At 58.7% G+C, this 20,805-nt stretch overlaps 2 protein-coding genes and 1 non-coding gene across 5 annotated transcripts; 1 reads left to right on the plus strand and 2 right to left on the minus strand.

The window, feature by feature from the left end:
- Positions 1-241: 241 nt before the first annotated feature.
- Positions 242-348, minus strand: LOC129131444 (U6 spliceosomal RNA). Its single transcript, XR_008535644.1, has one exon. It is a non-coding gene; the product is annotated as a U6 spliceosomal RNA (small nuclear RNA).
- A 289-nt stretch (positions 349-637) lies between these two features.
- TMEM259 (transmembrane protein 259) lies at positions 638-13,136 on the plus strand. 2 transcript variants are annotated; one of them, XM_077191329.1, is made up of 11 exons: positions 638-1,274; positions 2,915-3,181; positions 3,443-3,608; positions 6,321-6,431; positions 7,325-7,447; positions 7,768-7,868; positions 8,712-8,769; positions 9,084-9,167; positions 9,560-9,692; positions 10,041-10,140; positions 10,756-13,136. In XM_077191329.1, the coding sequence occupies exons 1-11, from the start codon at positions 1,050-1,052 to the stop codon at positions 11,560-11,562; spliced, it is 2,175 nt and encodes a 724-aa protein (XP_077047444.1). In that variant the 5' UTR covers positions 638-1,049; the 3' UTR covers positions 11,563-13,136. The 2 variants fall into 2 exon arrangements, with proteins under 2 accessions (XP_077047444.1, XP_054506148.2); XM_054650173.2 differs by having other exon boundaries at positions 639-1,274; positions 3,443-3,554.
- Positions 13,094-20,085, minus strand: GRIN3B (glutamate ionotropic receptor NMDA type subunit 3B). Of its 2 annotated transcripts, XM_077191328.1 has the most exons (11): positions 19,990-20,085; positions 19,214-19,267; positions 17,838-18,436; positions 16,367-17,417; positions 15,822-15,967; positions 15,555-15,670; positions 15,230-15,381; positions 14,980-15,144; positions 14,499-14,566; positions 14,034-14,372; positions 13,094-13,644 (listed from the first exon to the last, which is right to left on the minus strand). In XM_077191328.1, the coding sequence occupies exons 3-11, from the start codon at positions 18,416-18,418 to the stop codon at positions 13,608-13,610; spliced, it is 2,655 nt and encodes an 884-aa protein (XP_077047443.1). In that variant the 5' UTR covers positions 18,419-18,436; positions 19,214-19,267; positions 19,990-20,085; the 3' UTR covers positions 13,094-13,607. The 2 variants fall into 2 exon arrangements, with proteins under 2 accessions (XP_077047443.1, XP_054506146.2); XM_054650171.2 differs by lacking the exon at positions 19,990-20,085 and having other exon boundaries at positions 19,214-19,657.
- Between the last annotated feature and the right edge of the window lie 720 nt (positions 20,086-20,805).

Genomic DNA, 20,805 nt, shown 5'->3' on the forward strand with positions numbered 1-20,805 from the left:
GGACACGGGCAGCACCACATCCATAAAAAACTTTTCCTAATACCCAGCCTAAATTTCCCTTGGCACAGCTTAAGACCGTATCCTCTCCTTCTGTCAGTTGGACAGAGGGTTTGATGTTCGCCTGTGCCAGGGCCGCGTCTGGGGGGCTCCCCCGACCTCGCGGGGGGCTGGAACGCCCCGTGCCGCTCTCGGGGGAACAAAAGGGTCGCACCGGGGAGAGGCTTCGAGACCGTACCCGGGAAAAAATATGGAACGCTTCACGAATTTGCGTGTCATCCTTGCGCAGGGGCCATGCTAATCTTCTCTGTATCGTTCCAATTTTAGTATATGTGCTGCCGAAGCGAGCACGAATCGTACTCCCCCCTCAGGGCTATTTAAACCTCCCACTTTTGATAACTTTTACCTCAGCACGAGTTAGTCTCTTTTTTGACCCCTGCGCTTTTCTTCACACGGTCACTCTCCCAGGCGATGCGTTTTAATTTTTTTATCTAAATCTTCCCTTTTGGTGAAATTCTTTCCATTTTCGAGGCCAAACGGCCGCACCGAGTGACGCCCGCGCGCGGTGCATCGTGGGAGAGCCCCTCATTTGCATGGAGGCGGGGCCAGGCACAGAGCGTGTCCTCCACCGTCCCGTCGTGCCCTGGGCGCGCGTGCGCGCGCACGCGCACGAGCCGCCGTGGCCGGCGGAGGAAAATGGCGGCGGAGCGCTAAGGGACGGGACGGGACCGCGCCGGGACAGCTGAGCCGCGAGCCGCTCCCGGGCCACGCCGCGCCTCCCCGCCCCGCCGAGAGACCCCCATGGCCGCGGGGACATCCCGGCAGCCACGTCCCTGATGCGTCTGCCCCGGCCGCGCAGCTACCGGGCACTACTGAGCGCCCAGGCCTGACCCGTCGGGCCTGACCCGCCGCCACCCCGAGGCGTCTGCGCCGGGCAGGGGCCGGGGAGGGGGACGGAGGCAGCGCCGGTGCCGCGCCCGCCCGGCCCCAGCCCGGCCCGCGGAGGAGCAGCAGCATTTTCGGGCCCAGCCCTCAGCGGCCCCGCCGTCAGGATGTCCGAGAACCAGCCGAACGCCAACAACCACCACCCGGCCAACAACGCCGGGGCCGCCGGCGGCAACAACCGCGGCGTCCGCAACCCCAACCTCAACCAGAACCCCCTGATCAACGTGCGGGACCGCCTCTTCCACGCGCTGTTCTTCAAGATGGCAGTGACCTACGCGCGCCTCTTCCCTCCCTCCTTCCGCCGCGTCTTCGAGTTCTTCGTTCTTCTCAAGGTGAGGGGCAGCTCCTCCCAGCCCGCGGCCGGGCTGAGGGCAGGAGTTTCATTAGAAACACCAAAAGTTTTACCTCTACCGGAGGTAGCAGGCTGCGTTTGGCCCACGCACACCGAGCCGTCCCTGGAGCTCCCGCGGGCCCCTCCTGTTAGGGAAACATTGGTCTCCGTGGTGGTCCCGGTGTTCCCTCACTCTGGAGCTCTTCCAGATCTGTAAATTGAGAAGAAATTGCTGAGCCAGCTTGCTGGGCAGCCAGGCTGATTTCATTTTCTGTTTCCTAGCAATGGCACTTTTTGGATACATTTCCCACATGACCTACTGGATTGTTGGAGTTTTTGATGGAGTCTTGTCTTCCTGCTCCACGGCTTCCAGGGTGGGAAATTAGAGAAAGGAGAAGGGGAGAGCAGCTTGCCAGGCAACAGCAGCACACTCCTCTAGGTTTCAGCAAGAAAACATTCAACACAGCTTCTCTCATGCTGCACAGATAGGTTTTCTACCCTTTCAGGAGACGTTTGGGTTTTCCACATCCCTGTTCCCTCTCCCAGTTGTCCATCTGCATCCCGGCAAACCGGCTGGGACAGGGATAGTTCTAACGGTGCAGTGGTCAGGCAGAGTGGCTGGGAGCAGTTTGTTGTGCTTCTCCCTCTGATCCCAGCTCCTCCCAGAGAAGGAAGAACTTCCTCAGGGCTCTGTGGAGAGCAGCCTGCAGGGCCAGGGGTCAGCAGCCTGCTCCCAGCTCTCCTCCAGCTGCTGGCAGGAGGGAAGTGGGTACCCACATTCCCATCCCGAGCCCTGGAATTACCCCTGGCTCTTCTGTGGCTCCTGCAACCAGGGAGGTGGCTCTGCTTTAGCTTCCCTCACATGTCCCTGTGCAGCTCCTCTGCAGACTGGTGTTTACCAGGCTGTTTGTTCATCACAAATAGGTCAGGACAGTGGGGCTGATGAGGACAGAGCAGAGCAGGGTGGTTGGGAAGGGCGCTCTGAGCTCAGCAGTGCCGCTCGCTGTGCCAGCTGTGCTCAGAGCTCTGAACTTTGGACGTCTCTGTTCACTCCAGGGAATGAGTTTTTTTATTCCACCCTGCTTTGCTGTGGTTTATGGCTGTTCCTGGGATGGAGGCAGGACAGGGAGCTGTGGTGCTCTGTGCATGGCCTCGGGGGCCGGCTCAGCCTCCTGTTCTTTGGGACAACAGATCTGGGTTTGGGTCATCCTGCCCAGGGGTGGGTTGGTTTGCTTGGAGTTTTCTTTATTCTGCCTTTAAAAAGCTGGGCAGGCTTCTCTAGGTTTCAGCAGGAAACTCTTTGTGCTGAGGAGGGAAGGGTTGGAAGGCAGGGATGTGTTTCTATTTCCTTCAGCGTGCCTCATCCCACACTGGTGCTGTGTGTGGTGGGTTTTGGGGACGCTGTTGGATGCAGAACCTGAGCTTTCAGAAGACTGTCACTGTCAGCTCTCACGAGCAGGAGCAGTTGGTTCCTGGTGTCTTGCTGGAATGCCAAGGTCTGGCTGCTGCCCTGTTGCTGCAGAGAAGCATCAAAGCTCTCGTCCGCTCGCCCAGATTATTCTGGTGTTTCACAGGCAGAGAAGAGCTGGTGATAACTGGGGGGGGGGTCTGACAGTGTCTGCCTTGTCTCCTGCCCTTTAGGCTCTCTTTGTGCTCTTCATCCTGGCCTACATCCACATCGCCTTCTCCCGCTCTCCCATCAACTGCCTGGAGCACGTGCGGGACAAGTGGCCCCGCGATGGCATCCTGAGGGTGGAGATCCAGCGCAACTCCAGCCGGGCCCCCATCTTCCTGCAGTTCTGCGGCGTGGAGAAGTTCCCAGGAATGGTGGTTGAGTCCACGACCGAGGAAGAGGAGGAGGAAGAGGAAGAAATGACTGTGGATATGTTTGAAAACAGCTCCATCAAGGTAAGGATGTGTACGCTGGGGGGAAGTCGTGGTTGGGAGTGAAGTCTCTGTGTGATTCCTTGATCTCCTAGAAACAAAGCCTGTTCCTTGGCTGCTCCTGAATCCCCACATTGGCCTCTGATGGTTTGACACAGAAAGGAAAACCAGAGAAAACGTCCTTTGTGGGGGTTAGGCCTTGGTGTGGATAGAGAGAGCGTGGCAGGTGAGAGGTACAATAAGAAGGCTGCTGATGTGGCTTTCCCTACTCTGGTTTTCCAACAGTTTGAGCTGGATATCGAGCCCAAGGTGTTCCTCAAGCCATCCCGGGTGAGCAGCACTGAGCTGCCCCACAACGACAGCCAGGAGTTCTCGTTTAGTGACGCAGCCACTAAAGGTATGCAGCCTCTGCGGGAGACTGTGTCCGAGTTTGAGATGCTAGCCCGAGCAGGTAATCACACCTTCACTGCTACCTGTGCTCCTCCTTCCTCCCATCATCATCCTCCTCCCCACACGTCCCATCCTGGCTCCTTGGGGCACCTGCACGGTGACCTTCAATGTCTTCCTGGGGATAATGCTGTCAGTACTAACAGCAGACCCACAGCAAGCTCTGCCCTGGGGCTGGGGGGAGGCTGGGTTAGAAAATTTGCCAGGCCAAGAGGTTTCAGATCAACCACAGGTGAACAAAGCTCCTGGCCTGGCAGGTTCCTGTGGTATCTCAGATGAGCCTGAACCCCCTGTTCTGATCCATTCACTGTCCCCTGCAATCCACAGGGATCTCCTGACAGTGACATGAGCAGGGTTTGGGCTGTGTTCTGGGTGCTGAGCCAACACCAGCACTTGGAGCAGCCAATTTGCTACAATTAATTAATCCCAAAAGCCACCCAGCGGGTTTTGGTGGATTGCAATACAGCACTGCTGTTCCACTCGGATGTTCCCTGGCCTTATCCCACCCTTTTCCTGCCTGACCTAAGCTGCTCAGCACTTGTAAATTCCAGAGGCAGATTTAGTAGCTTTGTATTATTTAAAATGGAATTCCAGTGTGGAAAAACTTCTGTTTCTAGTGGTTAAGGTAGGAAATGTAGTAAGGAATATTTATCTTAAAATAGAGATGTGGACTTGGATTCTTTGGCTTTTTCCACAAAATTTGCCAGAAGTTGGCCTCTTTCACCCCGCTGTTGTCCCTGTGAATGCTGGAATTGTTTGTTCTGCAGACACACTGGGATTGTGGCTGTGGAGGAGGATGAGACTGGACACTGTCTTGATGCTCATCCAGAGCTCATTAGCCCTGAATTAAAGGTCATTAAGACCAGAGAGCAGTGAATGTTTTTGGTGCTGGACCTTTGTTGCTGGTGCCCAGGTTGTGCTGGGCTGGGGCACTGGTGGGAAATCCCTTGTTTTGCTGAATGCTTGGTTGGAAACAATCCAGAAAAGGAGAGGAAGAGAACAGGCTGTTTCCCAGATTAGTTACAAAATTCACATCTTTAATTCATTCCCAAATACCCGATTTTATTATTTTTTCCAGGTTTTCTGTTTTCTCAGCGCACCAGATTTTATGTTTAGTCAGAATATTTTACCATGAAAAAAATATTTTATTATACAAAGGAAGTAATTGTTTGTTGATATTTAAACCCTTGATTTCCTTTTGAGCTTAAAACTGTTTATAATGGAAACAAAAGACAAACCCAACAGCCCAGCTTGTGTTTGCTGCCCAACAAGGGGATCAGGAGCTCTCTGTCAGTGCTGGGTCAGGTGTGTGGCTGTTCAGTTCTTGTGTCCCTTTAACTGTCACCGTGGGTGGTGCTGGGAGCTGCCTGACAGCTGCCTCCCCCCTCCTGGAGATACACCCTGGCAGTCTGAAAGAGCAGGGATTAAATTGCTTGGCTCTGGCTTAGCAGGAGGTTTTGTCCTTTCAGAGATGATGTAGCAAAAAAGCATCTCTTTGGAAGCTTTCTTAAAAAAAAAAACAAAACCAAAAAAAACCAAAAACCAAAGCAGGAAAACTACAGCTTTCCCAAAAACTGGTGGGGCCTGAAATTGCTGCTGCCTTCATTTCTGACATGTAATTGCAGCAGTGACCTCAGTCCCCTGGGAAGTGCTGGGCTCTCGCCTCTGGAGCATTTACTTGGTGTTCAGCAGGTGTAAAGTGGATTTTCCTGCTGCTTCCCAAACAACATGGGAAGCAGAAATTGAGCAAAGCAAGAACCGGTGGCTCTGGGCTTGCCAGGCAAAGGTGTGGGCAGGGTTTGGGCAGAACTTGGAACTGCTGCCCTGAAGCTTTCCCAGAAATCCCACATTAAGGACTAATGTCAAGGGCTGTAATCCCAAAGAGTTTGTATTGATTTATGTTTAATTGGTTGAGGGAAGCCTGGAGCCCACATTTACAACCAGTTCCCTTTTCAAGAACATGATGGGAGGGAGGGAGCCCAGAGGGGCTGTTTTTGTGCTGGCTGTTTGCAGATTGTGTTGAGTCTCCCAGTGTGGCCACAGGAGGAGTACATTGTGGAATACTCTTTGGAATATGGCTTCCTGCACCTTAGAACCCCAATTCCCTTTTCAAGAACTTGATGGGAGGGAGGGGTTTTTTTTTGTGCTGGCTGTTTGCAGATATGGGTGTTGAGTCTGTCTCCCTGTGTCTCTCTCCCAGTGTGGCCACAGGAGGAGTACATTGTGGAATATTCTCTGGAATATGGCTTCCTGCACCTTAGAACCCCAATTCCCTTTTCAAGAACATGATGGGAGGGAGGGAGGGAGGGTTGTTTTTTTTTTTTTTGTGCTGGCTGTTTGCAGATGTGGCTATTGAGTCTGTCTCCCTGTGTCTCTCTCCCAGTGTGGCCACAGGAGGAGTACATTGTGGAATATTCTCTGGAATACGGCTTCCTGCACCTTGCAACCCCAATTCCCTTTTCAAGAACCTGATGGGAGGGAGGGTTTTTTTTCGTGCTGGCTGTTTGCAGATGTGGGTGTTGAGTCTGTCTCCCTGTGTCTCTCTCCCAGTGTGGCCACAGGAGGAGTACATTGTGGAATACTCTTTGGAATACAGCTTCCTGCACCTTAGAACCCCAATTCCCTTTTCAAGAACCTGATGGGAGGGAGGGTTTTTTTTCATGCTGGCTGTTTGCAGATGTGGGTATTGATCTATGTCCCTGTGTCTCTCTCCCAGTGTGGCCACAGGAGGAGTACATTGTGGAATATTCTCTGGAATACGGCTTCCTGCGCCTGTCCCAGAGCACCCGGCAGCGCCTCAGCATCCCCGTCATGGTGGTGACCCTGGGTGAGTGGGAGGCAGCCTGGGCAGGGCAGAGGCTCAGGGGTGGGTACCTGCAGTGCAGAGACCTCCACACCATCTCTGGGAACTCTTCCTGAAGCTGATGGTGCTCACTTCCCACGCAGGAGAGCTGCATTGTGCAGCCTGTCTGCCTTTAGTAGGTCACAGCTTTTCAGAGGAGCTTTCTGAAATGGTGGAGCCTGGTTCAGTGAGCCCTGATGTCATGCCCAGCACAGTTTTCCCACATGGAGCAGGGAAGAGCTCTCTCCCTGGCAGAAGGCACTGAAGCTCTGAGCAGCAGTTAGAGCCTGGTGGCCAGAGCAGCTGTGCAGGAGCAGGGGACAGTGCTCATAGATCTGTCACACTGTGTGTACTGCTGTGCCCCTGTGGGCACCAGCAGGTCATTTCCCCAAACAGTGTTCTCCTCTCCTGGCATTTGCTCTGTTAAAACCTGTCCAAGCCAGGAACATGGCCTCAGACCTTCTCGTGCCTGTGAACCTCTGTATCTGTTAGTGCAGCAACCTGAGAGGAGCTCATCACTTCCTCCCACTCAAGCTGAAGCAGAGCTGGATGGGGGTTAAGCAGCTTTCCTGTGCAGTAATGAGCAGTCAGGGTGAGCCCCAGAGACAGGCCAAGCCTAGAGGGCAAATTCCCTTTGTGTCTGTGCCAGCACAGAGTGTGACATCCCTGACAATCCTTAAGGCCCGACTGCCATTTGCACTTCAGTGTGGCTGGATCTGTCAGGAGGGGTGAGATTTTCCCTCCCAGTCCTCCCAGGTTTGGTTTTACTGCCCCAAGTCCACATACAGACACAGCTCTGGTGGCACAAGTATCCCTCACCTTGTGCCTTTGTGGCTCCAGGTGTGAACAGTGTGAAAGGTTTTTTGGGTTCTCTCTAGATCCTACGAGGGATCAGTGCTTTGGGGACAGGTTCAGCCGCCTGCTGCTGGATGAGTTCCTGGGCTACGATGATATCCTGATGTCCAGTGTCAAAGCTTTAGCTGAAAATGAGGAAAACAAAGGTAAGGCCTGGAGGAGTCTCAGCAGAGGCTGCTTGGAGCAGTGGGTGTTTGTTCTGTGGGTGCCTGACTATCATCTTCTGACTATTGATTAATCTGTAATGCAGGGAGCAGCTCCCTGTGTTATTGTCAAGGACAAAACGAGAGAGGCAGGAGGGGAGAGGTGTCTGGAAACGTGATTTCCTCCCACCTCACCGCCCTGCATGACAATGAGTGCTGCCCTGAGGATTTGCTCCAAATCCTGTTTCTTCAGCAGGCACTGGAGCTTGGTTCTTAGTCTGTGGTTTAATCACACTGAGCTTGTGTTTGTGCTTTTTCTCCAGGTTTCCTTCGCAACGTGGTGTCTGGGGAGCATTATCGCTTTGTCAGCATGTGGATGGCCAGGACATCCTACCTGGCAGCCTTCGTCATCATGGTCATCTTCGTAAGTCACTGTGAGCTGGGCAGTGCCTGGTGCTGGGCAGTGAGTGCCTGGTGATACAGCAGAGCTCTCATCTGCTTTTAAAGTGTAGTTGGTGGAGGATGAGGCCTTACTCTTGGGCATGTTTCTGTTTGTTTGGGGTTTTTTTTAAAGTTCCTGAAGTCCACCAGTGGAATGAACAGTAGGGCTGACCTAAAATGCAGTGTTGTTTTTGTTGTCAAAAGGGAGCTGCTGTTAATTTCTTAGTGTCCTTAAAACACTCCAGCTGTCAGTACAGGGTGCAGACATTTGTCCTCTGAGACTTTTAAGAACAGCCCAGACTGATTTGCCAGGAGGGATCAAGATAAACCAAATGATGATGTGTGAGACAAGATGTTTTCAGATACACATCAGACAAGATCCCAAGCCATAACTACCTGGTGTTTGCTGTCTTGGGTGGCTGTGGGTGACTGTCTCTTTGTGTGTGGCTGTCCCACCCATGGGGCAGGTCTGTGCACAATCACACTGCGGGCACTGAGGAGGAACTGAGTGCAGGGAGGAGCGGGATGGAGCACGGGAAAATCCCTGCTCCCAGCTCTGTGGGTTGGTGTGGCCCCAGTGCAAACATTCAGGCTTGGTCCCTTTACAAACAAATCCCTTACTGTCTGTTCCCCTGCAGCAGCACAGAGATTAATTGCTGTTTGTGAAGCTCTAATTACTCTTTGGGAAATGGCTCTGCACAGCTCCAGCTAATGAACGTGGGATGTGCAAGCCCAGACTCGCCTGGGTCTGTGCCGCACTGCGATTCCGAGCGACTCCCGCACCCGTGGGGCTCTAATCTGCCTCCCCTTCTCTCTCCTCTTCCAGACTCTCTCTGTCTCGATGCTGCTGCGCTACTCACACCATCAGATCTTTGTCTTCATTGGTAAGGACTGGCCGAGGGCTTGGGGTTGTGCTGGGTACTGTGCCTGCTGCAGCACGGGGTGTTGTAGAGTCACAGCAGGTTTGGGTTGGAAGGACCTTGAGGATCATTAGATCCAGTTTAGAAGGGTCCTACCTGTAGCTGCACGGAGAGTACATCCTCCTGCTCCCACTGCACTTCCCAGAGCTTATTCTCTGTCCTGAGAAGCATTGGCTGGGGACAGAGGATGTGGCTGCACTGAGCAGACAGCACTGTGGGGTGGAGGGTTCTGTGGCCCTCCATCCTCTCTGTGCCTCAGCCTGTTTTTCCTCTTGCAGTTGACCTGTTGCAGATGCTGGAGATGAACATGACCATTGCATTCCCTGCTGCTCCACTCCTCACTGTCATCCTGGCTCTGGTCGGTAAGGACTTGCTTCACTGCTTGTGTCTGCAGCACGTCCCTCTGGGATCTGTGGGAAGTCTAATTCCCTGTTCCCAGCTGGCCACAGCAGGTGGTTACTGTGGCTGCTCATCACAAGGCAGAAGGCTCTGGAATTTGATGGCACAGTCAGCTCCATTGTCCTTCTGGGTCTCCTGGAAAAGCAGCAGTTTGTTGGGAAATCCCAGAATCCAAAGCTTTGTCCGTCCCTGGAGCTCGTTGCAGACTTGAACTGTGTGGCCACGTTGCATTTGTACAATTTTAATTTAAAAAGCAGCAAAACCTCCCAAAATCTGCGCTGCGAGATGCAGCTGATCTGTGGGATGTGGCAGGCAGAGCATCCTTGGCTGTAGCTGATGTCCCCTCTGTCCCCAGGTATGGAGGCCATAATGTCTGAGTTCTTCAATGACACCACAACTGCTTTCTACATCATCCTCATCGTGTGGCTGGCAGACCAGTACGACGCCATCTGCTGCCACACCAACACCAGCAAGAGGCACTGGCTCAGGTGAGAGCTGCCTGTGGCCACATTCCCTCTGCCTGTCCTCCCCCAGCTGCTCTGATCCTTCCCAGCACCCCAGGCACAACAGCCTCCTCTCCTAAGGGTGTTATTTGTGTGGCTGCTCGAGAGCTGCCCCACACGTCACAGGGTCCAAAGTGAAATTTTTCCAATTTGGATTTGGGCCTGGGTCTTGGAATCACCTTAATCTTCCCCAGCCTCTTGTTTTGTCCTATTCATACTCTAATTATCTGTTTAATGAGTCTCTGTCACTCCCTCTGAAGTGCCCCAGCTCAGGCTGGTGTTGGGAGAGAAGGGAGCTCATATTTTCCTGATTTTTCTTGCTTTCTTGTCCAGATTCTTCTACTTGTACCACTTTGCCTTCTACGCCTACCACTACCGCTTCAACGGGCAGTACAGCAGCCTGGCTCTTGTCACCTCCTGGCTCTTCATCCAGGTGAGTCCCTGCTGCACCTTGGGGGGCTTTGTCACACTTCCTCTCCAGCTGGGTTGGAAGAAGGGATCCTCATTTCTCTAAGAGATGGAATTGAGCCTGGTGTGGAAATGGAGCAGCAGAATGAGGCTGTGGATGTTTGGATTGGTGCTTCCAGTCCAGCCATGGGACTGACAATAACCTGATGCCACAGGGCTGTTGGGAAGGATTTCTGTCCTTCTGGAATAAATGCTGGGGAGGGTCTGCCTTGCAGAGGAACTCTTCAGGCCTGTGCAGTGAGGAGTGCTGGTGGGATCAGCTCCAAGCTTATGACTGATATCCTGGATCAAGCATACCTGTTGGGTGAATTTGGTTGTTGACCTGCTGCAGGGTGGGGACAGGGAATAGAGGATGGGCCAGAGGAATGCTGTCATCCTTCTTTTCCCAGCCTTTGAAAGTGGAGAGGGGTTGTACTCTGTGCCTGTCTTCAGAGAGAAACTATAAAGCAGCTTGCAGTATTATAGTGGAAGGGATAAATCTTTGCAAACTTGCTGGTGTCAGAGCAGCAGGATTCTTCAGGAGAAGTTTGGTTTACTTGGGATGTGGTGGCCTGTGACACCTTTCCCTTTCCTCCGCCAGCACTCGATGATTTACTTCTTCCACCACTACGAGCTGCCAGCCATCCTGCAGCAGATCCGCATCCAGGAGATGCTGCTGCAGAACCAGCAGGTCGGGCAGGGCACCCAGACCACGCTGCAGGACAACCTCAACAACAACACCACGGCCGCCCCGGTGGAGGCCGGGCCCCGCCGAGCCCCGCTGGCCCCCGGGCCCCTCGGGGAGGGCGGCGCTCCGGCCGCCCTGAGCCCCGGCGAGGCCTCCAGCGTCATCGCCGCCGCCGCCGCCTCCGTGGGCAGCGACCTCAACTGGGTGGCAGAGACGGCCGCCATCGTCACAGAGGCCTCGTTCCTGTCTGACCTGAGCAGCACCCTGCTGGAGCCCACCGTGGTGCACGAGGCCGTGGCCAACGGGACCCCTCAGGAGGCGGCCGCGGCCTCGGGGTTGGTCGCTCGCATCAGGGTCAGCAGCGAGCACCCGGAGACGGCCGTGGGCTCCATCACCATCGAGGTCACCTCAACGTCCGTGGTGGCTGCAGCAGATGCTTCCCCCGCTGCTGGGGCTGCCCCTCTTGCCCCGCTGCAGGAGGGGGTGGTCCCCAGCTCCTCCCTTCCCAAGCAGACTGAGGCTCTGGAGGGCTCAAACAGCCGAGCAAAAGCCGGTGGTAAAAACTGCACGGGCAGCAGCGGCGTGGCAGAGCCCCTGCCAGCCTCGGGGGGGGACAGTGACCAGGACAGAGGTTTGGAGGACCGGGGGGAGAGCAGCCCCTGCCCAGCACCAGCAGAGAGAACGCCCAGCTCAGAGCCAAGCTCCAGGAACCTGTCCTGAGCCCCGTTGCTGTCACTCTGGACTGCCAGGAAGACATTTGGATTTTGTTTGTTACTATTTCTCACTTCACCATCATCCTTAACCCATGGATCCCTCTGAGCAGAGCCGGAGCAGCTGGGACAGAGCAGGGCTGCTGTGACCTCCCTCCCCTAGGGAAGGCACTGGGGGGGCTGTGGGAAGGATGGGGGGTTTTGGTCCCCTGGCTCCTCTGAGGCCACAGGTGAGCCAGCTACCTGTTCCCACCCTGCCCTGCTCGTGCCCTGGCTTTTCCTTGACCCCTGATCCCTGGCTTTGCCCCTGCAGCTGTGTTTGCAGTCCAGGTGCTGATCCCAGGTGGGAGCTGACCTGGGACAGGCCACAGGTGTGGCAGCTTTGTGGTTAGAGTAGGAGTGGGTGGAACAGGCAGTGTCCAGCCCCTGTGGGAGAGCCACAGAGGTGATTCCTGGTCACCTTTCCTGCTCCTGAGGGGAGGAGGAGCTCTTCCCTTCCCCAGGCACAAAGTCTGCCCAGGCTAGGGCACAACCAAAGCAGAAAGCTGCAGTTCAGCCCCTTTTTTTCTGTCCTTAAAGTTCCCTTGGTGGGTGGGTTGGGAGGTGGAAGGTGCTGTGTGCAGGTGGGAGCTGCCATCCCAGGAGCCACGAGTGATGCTTGGAGGGAGCTGTGTTGCAGTGGGGTGAGGGCAGCAGCTCTGTCCTGCACAGCTCTGCCCTGGGTGAAGCAGCTGCTTTCCAGTGCCTTGTCCCTCCTGGGGGACACGTCTGTGTTTAGGATCAGCCCCATCCCAGAGGAGAGAGCGGCTCCTCATGCCTGGATTGTTGCATGAGCTGATTTAGCAAAGAACCAAAACACTAAAGCCAAGACATTTCAGCTGGTTTTCCCACGTTTCCCTGGCAGTGGAGGTGAGGCTGGCAGAGCCTGCCCTGTCCCAGGGGGCTGAGCTGGGGGGCTGCCTGTGGACCCTGCAGAGGGGCCAGATCCGTGCCAGGGAGGGTTTGTGCAGGGAGGTGGAGCAGAGCGAGGCAGGATGAAGCTCTGGGAGAACCATGGTGGGACAGGGCAGGGACAGGAGGTGACCTGTGGGCACTTGGCTCTCTTGGGGACAGCTGGGTCCCTGCACAGATGTCCCTGAGTTCAGTGTTTTTCCCCTATGGCTGAGCAGTGTCTGGAGTCCCTGGCCCTCGGGGGGCTCCGTGCGTTTCAGTGTTACCTTATCAACACGGGGGGGCTCAGAGCCCCTCCTCACCCCTCTGCCTTTCCCACCTGGGTACCCCCTTTTTGTTTTTTTTTCCTTTTTACCTGGAGCAGCCATGGTGCTGTTCCAGGGCAGGGGGGACCCTGCTGTGACCAGCAGGTCAAATCTTGCTGCTGCCCTCACTCCTGAGAAGGAACCTTGTGGCCAACTGGCTCCCAGCCTCTGGAGTGCCAGCAATGACCACGGGCTTTTCAGAGGAGTGGGTGGGAGGGGAAGGGGGGACACCAAACCAAATGATTTGATGAATGAAGAGTAGAGTTCATTCTATTTAATTAATGTACAAAATGTGTTTGTATATAATAATAAATATTATCTCTTAACAGCTCCTGCAGCGCTGCCCCATGTCCTGCCCACGGCTGTGCTGGGCTGATGTGTGGGAGTCCTGGGGGCAGGGGGGTGCAATGCTCAGTCCTGGGGTGTCACCATCTGTCCCCGTGCACTGTGCAGGGGCAGAGGGCTGAGCACCAGCTCTGTCCCGGCCATGCTCGGTGGTGCTGGGGCAGCCTCCGTGCCAGGGCTGCAGGGCTGGCTCCTTCCACAGCCGCCCGTGGGGGCATGGGGAGCTGTTCCTCATCCTCAGGGGCGGGCAGAGCCCTGAGCCGAGCCTGTCCCGCTCCCTGTGCGGCCTCTCCATCGCTCACCCTCCGCCCGAGGAAGGCTCCGGTTCTGCTTTGCGGTGGCTCTGGGATCAGCCCGGGTTTGGAGCTGGAGCTGCCTCTCCAGAGGGAGGTTCCGGTCTCGGCCTGTCCTGCCCCGTGCATGGGGGAGCTTCCTCTTCCTCCTCCTCCTCCTCCTAATCGCGGCCGTCCTGCGGCGGGGCTGAGCTGGGCCTGCGGAGGAAGGAGGGGAAGGGGATGGGTTGTTCTCAGCCAGCCCTGGCTGCGTTTGGGGGAGAGGAAAAGCAGACTTGGGCTTCCTTGATCATCTTTATTTACGTGGTGTAAAAACAGAGCCGGGGGCGCGGGGCTGAGCTTTGTCCAGGCACTGCGGGAGCCTCTCACCCCAACTCAACCCCCCCAAAAAGAATCTCCCGGTCCTTCAAACCCCACTGCCAGCAGAAGGGACAAAGGGGGGAAGAGACAAAGGCAGCAGAGCTGGGGTAACCCCAGGACATCCCCCCTCTCTTTTTTCCTTCCACTCCCGCTGTGAGCCGGAGGAGCAGCTGCCCTGCCCTGCCCTGCCCCTGGCATGTTTTGGGGGGTCCCTGCCCCCATCTCACCTCTCCTCCCGGTGTCCCTCGGTGGCCAGCGGGGCGGGCAGTGCGCGGCCGCCCTTGGTGGTGCCCAGCACGGACACCAGCTCGCTCTTCCTCAGCAGCGCCGCCCGCAGCTGCTCCCGCATCTCCTGGATCTTCTCCTCCAGCTCGCGGAGTTCGTTCTCACCGGCCGCTCTGTCCAGGGGCTGCGGCGGCCGCCCGTTCCCGGGGTGCCACGGAGGGGACCCCTCCTGCTCGGGGGGGGCTTTGTCCAGCTGGAAGCGCACCCGCCGCGCCTCCCTCCGCAGGGCGCTCCAGGGCTGCTGCGCTGCCGCCGGCACCGACCGCGGCTGCTGCTCGCACCTGGGTGGGGAGGGCCGAGTTGGGATCTGGCTGCTCTGGGCTCCCTCCGCAGCCCCACAGAAGCCTGGCTGGGAAGAGGAGGAGGAGGAGGAGGAGAGCAGGGCAGGCTCCCAGTCCCAGCCGTACCTCTGCTCCAACTTCAGCTGCTGGCTCTTCCGCTCCTCCGTGCCCATGTTCAGAGCCCGATGGATTTTCTGTGGGGAACATGGCAAGAGTGAGTTGGGGGGATGGATTGGAGGTTAATAGGCCAGGGATTAATTGGAGGGTGATGGTCTGGGGGTGATGGTCTGGGGGTGATGATCTGGAGGGTGATGGTCTGGGGGTGATGGTCTGGGGGTGATGATCTGGGGGTGATGGTCTGGAGGGTGATGGTCTGGGGATGATGGTCTGGGGGTGATGGTCTGAAGGTGATGATGTGGGGGTGATGGTCTGGAGGTGATGATGTGGGGGTGATGGTCTGGGGGTGATGGTCTGAGGGTGATGATCTGGTTCAGGGCTCAAATAGGGGTTGGTGGTCCATAGCTGGAGAAGGTGGTGCAGTTTAGGAGGGAGCGGCCATATGGGGTTAGGAGCCTTTGGGGCACTAAGCCCCTTCCCCTGGCCCCACCTGGCTGGTGTGCAGCCAGTAGTTGAATTTCTTCTTGCGGCGGATGCGGGGCAGGACGAGGTGGTAGAAGACGTGCTCGCCCAGCGAGGTGAGGAGGGAGCCGCTCAGCCCGATGCACAGCAGCACGAACAGCCCCGAGAAGTGGTAGATGCCCATCTGCAGGGTCTGCGGGGGGCAGGGGGTGTGGGCTGGGCTGCGGGGGGGGTCAGAGCCCGGAGCCCCCTCCCCGGCCGAGGCACCACCGCCGCACCTCAGTGACGGCGAAGACGCGTTTGCCGCAGGGCACCATCTTGTACCACTTGTCGTGCAGGAGGTCGATGAACCCCGAGGATTTGTAGCGGCTGATGAACTCGGAGACGTTGGAGGTCAGCGGGGAGTTCTGCGGGAGGCCGATGCCGTAGCCTGGCCCCGGTGAGGAGGGGGAGAAAGGGGCAGTGTTGGGACAGAGGGTGCAGCCCCCAGTGCCACCCACGGAGGGGGCACCTCCCCACCCTGGGTGGTTGTGGTAGGGCACGACCCCAGCCCCATCACACACACACAGAGCAGAATCCCCTTCCCAGCACAGCCCCCCAAACCTTCAATGGCGAAGGGTTTGCCCACGGTGAGCAGTTTGCAGTCAGAGTCGATGGAGACCTCATAATCCAGCAGTGACTTGTCCATGATGAAGGCGTTGAGCTTGGCAGGCTCTGTCCTGTGGGGACGTGGGGGGGATGCTCAGGGAGGGGCTGCTCCCCCCTTGCTCAGCATCCCCCCAGCCTGACACCCCTCCCAGAGGTGCACAAAAGATGCCCTGGGAGGGGTAAAAGGTGGGGGGAACCCCTCGTGCTCTCCCTGCCCCTCACTTGAGCATGGTGACACCGTCGGGGGTGGTGGGGACGTTGTAGCGCCGCATGTACTCGTGCATCTCAGGGAAGCTCTTCTTGATGTACTCCTCAGCGCTGCTCTCCCACACCGTGCCGAAGCGGAAGCCCTGTGAGGGGTGATGGAGCTGGAAGGAGGCACCAGAGCATCAGCACCCCTGGCCCCAGGAATGCGTCCCCACTCCCTGGGGATGTGTCCCCAGCCCTGAGTCCCAGGCAGGGTGTCTGGGCAGCCTCAGAGGTGCAGCAGCTCTTGGGGGTGTCTGGGAAGGAGGTTCCCCAAGAACGGCCTCAGCCTGAACTCAGCCCACTTCCCCCTGCCCTGGAGCTGAGGCTGGGATTTAACATCAGTGGGATACACACACAAAGTTTTCTGTGAGACCCTCCCACTCTTAGCAGGGACCAAGATGCAGGACTGGGGCTGGAGAGAAGAAGGAAGGTGCAAAAAGAAGGACAGGACCCCTCTCAGCCCCTTCTCTGGCCTTCAGCCCTCTCCCAGCCCATCTGAAGCAGCAGGACACGCTCACCTTTGGGTCGTGGATGCCTGAGAGCTCCTCGAAGGTCTTGTCCCCCACCATGACAGCTGCCAGGTTGGCCGTGTAGCTGGAGAGCACCAGGAGGCAGAAGATGGCCCAGAGGTTCATGAGGAAGCGGCCGGTGCAGCACTTGGGCGTCTTGCTGGAGACAGTGCGCCCAAAGAGGATGGCATAGCACAGGTTGAGGGCTGAGGAGTAGGAGAAGATCTTCATGCGGTTGCGCCCGTGAGGGGTCATTCCATAGGGGCTCTTCCACTCGTAGAGGGTGAGGAAGAGCGCGGTCATGTGCAGCGCCACGAAGATGCCCACCCACATGGTCCAGTGCAGGGGCCACATGAAGGCCCCGATGGGCGACGCCGTGTCCTTGGTCCTCACCAGGATGCCCAGGCTGGTGGAGAAGAAGGGGCTGGTGAAGTCGATGACTTTGCTCCGCGCAGAGTTGATGCTGAAGGAGGTGACGGCCATGTGGGCCGTGCCACTGAGCAGGTCCCCCACCAGTCCCGTCCAGCGCCCGTTCTTCCAGGCTCCGTATTTCCCATCTCCCACGATGTAGAGCTCGAAATCAAAGGCCATGTCCTCGGCCAGCTTCTCCAGCAGGTCGATGCAGTACCCATAGCAGCATTTCTTGTACTCCTGTGGCACTGATCCGTTGCCACTGCCAATCTTCTCAAAGAGGGCGTCCAGCACGGCCGAGTCGTTTGTGCCGGGGTCCAGGCAGAGCTGCCCGGCCGGGCAGTTCCCTTCCTCATCCACCTCCCTGGTGAAGACAAAGGGGTGCTCCACCAGTGTCACCACCCTCAGCCGTGTCCGGGCCCCCTCGGCCGCCTCGCCGGGGCTCTTGTGCTGCCTCTGGCTCTGCCACACGACCTCCTCCAGCTCCAGCTTGCCATGGCTCCAGGTGCCCGCTGTCATCCAGGTGGGGACGCCCTGCGAGTCCCTGCACAGGCTCCAGATGCGGAACTGCTGCTCTGGCCTCACCAGCGCCGTGTTCTCCACGCGCACCAGCCCCGTCTGGCCGTGGAAGGATGTGTTGGCCAGGAACCTGCCAAGGAAAGGGTTTCACTGCTCTGGTGCTCAGGGTCAGCTGGGACCGAGGAATGAGGCTGGGAGCTGAGAGCAGGACGTGCCCGACGTGGGCAGGGACAAGGTCAAGGAGGAGCAGCAGGATCCGGCCCTGCTGCGCTGCCCTGCAGCTCGCTGTGCTGCCAGGGCCAAGAGTTATTAATATTTATAGAGTGACCATGCTCGGGCAGTGTTAAGGAGATCTGAAGTGACACATCCCCCCTGTGCAGTGCTAACCATGTCCTGGGGCTGAGCCCCATGGTGGTGGCTGCCCACACACATCCCAGGGGTCCCCTGGCTCTGCCCTTACCCCATCCCAGGTCTGGGGCAGAACCCTCCCATGCACCCTGATATCACAGAGCCAGGATGGGGCAAAGAGGAGCCCCCAGCACCCCCTTACCGGGCAAGGAAGAGCCCTGGGGTCTCGCTGCCTGCCCGGTGCCTCTCATTGCAGTTCCCCGTGGTCTGCAGCTGTGCGGGGTCAGGGAGGCCGTGGGCAGCCTGGGCAATGGCCTGGGACACCAGTCCCACCATGTCCTGCACGAAGAGCTCCAGCGGTGGCCGGCTCACCTCCCCAAAGGCCAGCAGCCCCGGGGGCAGCCCCTCGGTCTGCAGCTCACTGGGGCTGAGTGGGAAGCCCAGCATCCAGTGGAATTCCTGTGGTGGCAGCCCCAACTCCTCAGCAGCCTGGAAGATGAGTCGAGCACGGTGCAGGTCACAGCCCAGCAGCAGCACTGGGCTGGAGAGACTCCTGACACGGTCCCCGTGCTGCTGCAGGTAGCGGGCGGCCCTGGGCTCATCCAGGTAGCCCAGGTCCAGGACAGTGCGGAGGAAGAGCTGGGAACGCTGGGCCCAGAGGTCGAGGAAGCTGTCGATGTCCCAGGGGTGGCAGAGCACCAGGCTGGTCTCGTGCCAGTCATTGGCCTGCAGGACGCTCACCAGCACATCCACCAGCGTCTCCGGGGAGCTCTGCCGGTCCATGTGGAAGTGGAAGGGGCTCTGCCAACACACGAGGGTCCTGGCTGTGCCCCTGCCCATGGGAAGAGCCCAGAGGCAGCACCAGACATGGACCCACCTGCCCTGAGGTCATCCCACACTCCCTGCCCATCCCCTGCCCAGTTCCTGTCTGGGATGCACTGCCAGGACACGTCCCAGAGCCCTTCAGAGACAGAATGGAGTAGGGACCAGGGCTGAGGGCTGCAGAGCTCCAGAGGAACCAGGGAACTTACCTTGGAGTGAAAGCTGGAATTGGGTCTGGGACAGAGCTGGGCAAGGAGCCAGGAGAGAGCTGAGATGGGAGCTGGGATAGAGCCAGGATAGGGCTGGAATGAGGGCCAAGAGGGGGCTGGAATAGAGCTGAGATGGGAGACAGAGAGCCAGGATGGGGCACAGGATGAGGCTGGGATAGAGGCAGGATGGAGGTGGGAATGAGGATGGGATGGGGCCGGGGTGGAAGAGAAGACAGAGGGAGAACAGAGCCGGGATGGAGCCCCGGTACTCGGGATGCAGCAAGGATGAGTGAGTGGCTGGGATTCCGAATTGGAGCTGGAATCGGAGCCGGGATTGGGATCGGAAGCAGGTCCGAGCCGGGAGGAGGACCCGCGGAACAGAACCGGTATGGAGCGAGACGGGGATCGGGATAGAGCCGGTATGGATCCGGGACGGGGATCGGGACAGGAGCACGGACGGAGCCGGGACAGGAGCAAGGACGGAGCCGGCGAGCAGGGACGGGAGCGGGGACGGGAGTGCGTGCGGTGCCGGCGCTGCGGGTCTCACCTGCGCTCGGAAAGGCAGCGGCCAGCGGGTGTCCAGGATGCTGACGAAGGGGACCTGGAGGGCGGCGGCGAGGAAGTCGAGCTGGAGCAGCTCCCGGCGGGAGCGGGGCAGCGCCAGGACGGCGGCCACGCCGCGCCCCGCCAGCGCCCCGCACATCCACCGCGCCAGCGAGCCGGGGTCCCGCGCCGCCGGGCCGCCCCCCACCACCTCCAGGCTGAGGTTGTGGGGCAGCGTCACCTCCCCGGGGCCGGGGCCGGTACCGGCGGCTCGGGCCAGCGCGGAGCGGAGCCGGGCGCGGGCGGGCGCGGGCGGCAGCAGCGCCCCGAGGCGCACGGTGGGGCCGGGGCTGGGCCCGGGGGGGGCCGGGACGCGGCAGGGTTGCGGGTGTCCCCCCGCCGCCCCCAGAGCCGCCGCCAGCAGCCAGAGCGCCCGCAGCCCCGCCATGCACCCCGCACCGGCCCCGCACCGGCCCCGCCGCTCTGCGCTCCGCCGGGCACCGCTCCGGCTACGGGCAGGGACCTCCGGCCGGGTCCCGCCGGGGCCCCCCCCGTCCCCGGGTAGCGCCGAGGCCCCGCAGCCCCCGGTGCGCCGTGGGTCACGCCGGACCCGGCCCACGCAGCAGCGCCGGACCCGCCCGCAGCCGCCCCGTCCACGCCCACGCACGGCGCGGGTCCCCCCCTCCCCGCACCCCACCCGCGCTGCTGCCCTGCGAGCGCTGCCACCCTCGGGGCCCCGGGCACAGAGATGCCCGCTGATCCCAGGGTGGTCCCGGATACCTCTGGACCACTGGGATGTTCCTCCTCTTCCTCCTCCTCATCCTCTTCCTCCGATGGAAAGCCCCTGGGGTGGGTCCCGAGCCGTGAACTGCAGCCTCCATCCCGAGAGAGACCCCAGCCCGACCCCTCCATCCCTCCTCAGTCTGAGGTGCAGCTTCAATAGCCGGGGGTCCCGAGGCCCAGAGGTTCCAGGGCTGAGCGATTTTTTTTCTGCTGCGTGGGGAAGAGAAGGGCAGCAGCAGCACAGCCTTCCTCTGCTGAGGGAGGGGATGTGGGGTCACCCTCCTCATCCTCAGCAGGGAAACTGAGGCTCGACCCAGCCCAAGGGTCCCTGCCACCAGCACACAAACACCAGCAACCAGGGCAGGAGCCACGCTAAATTAATAAGGAAAAATGAGTGATGGAGCCAGAATCCATCTGGCAAAAAGTATTGGTTCATGTAATATCGATAAATGTAATGAGTCACAGCTAATGAATTCTCCTGCGGAGCTGGACCTGCAGGGAGGGCAGCTCAGATCCTGCCAGAGCACGGAGGGTCATGGGGGGCTGGAATCCCCCTGACCACGGGCCCCCCTTGCAGGGATAAACACAGCACAGCCCTCACTGTCCATGCAGGAGGGTCTTGGAATGCAAACCCCTCCCCAAACACCAGGCACAGCATGGGGAGGCTCTCTGGGAAGCCCCATCCTCCCTTCTGCTCTGAATGCAGCACCCCAACAGGAACCCCACTGTGGGATGACTGGGAGGGAGCTCTGGGGTCTGGGGTTTTTTCTTTTGGGCTCCCTGCAGCAGGGATGTGCCCCCACCTCTTGCCCC

The sequence above is a fragment of the Agelaius phoeniceus genome, chromosome 29, assembly GCF_051311805.1.
Source record: "Agelaius phoeniceus isolate bAgePho1 chromosome 29, bAgePho1.hap1, whole genome shotgun sequence".
Taxonomy (NCBI): Eukaryota; Metazoa; Chordata; class Aves; order Passeriformes; family Icteridae; genus Agelaius; species Agelaius phoeniceus.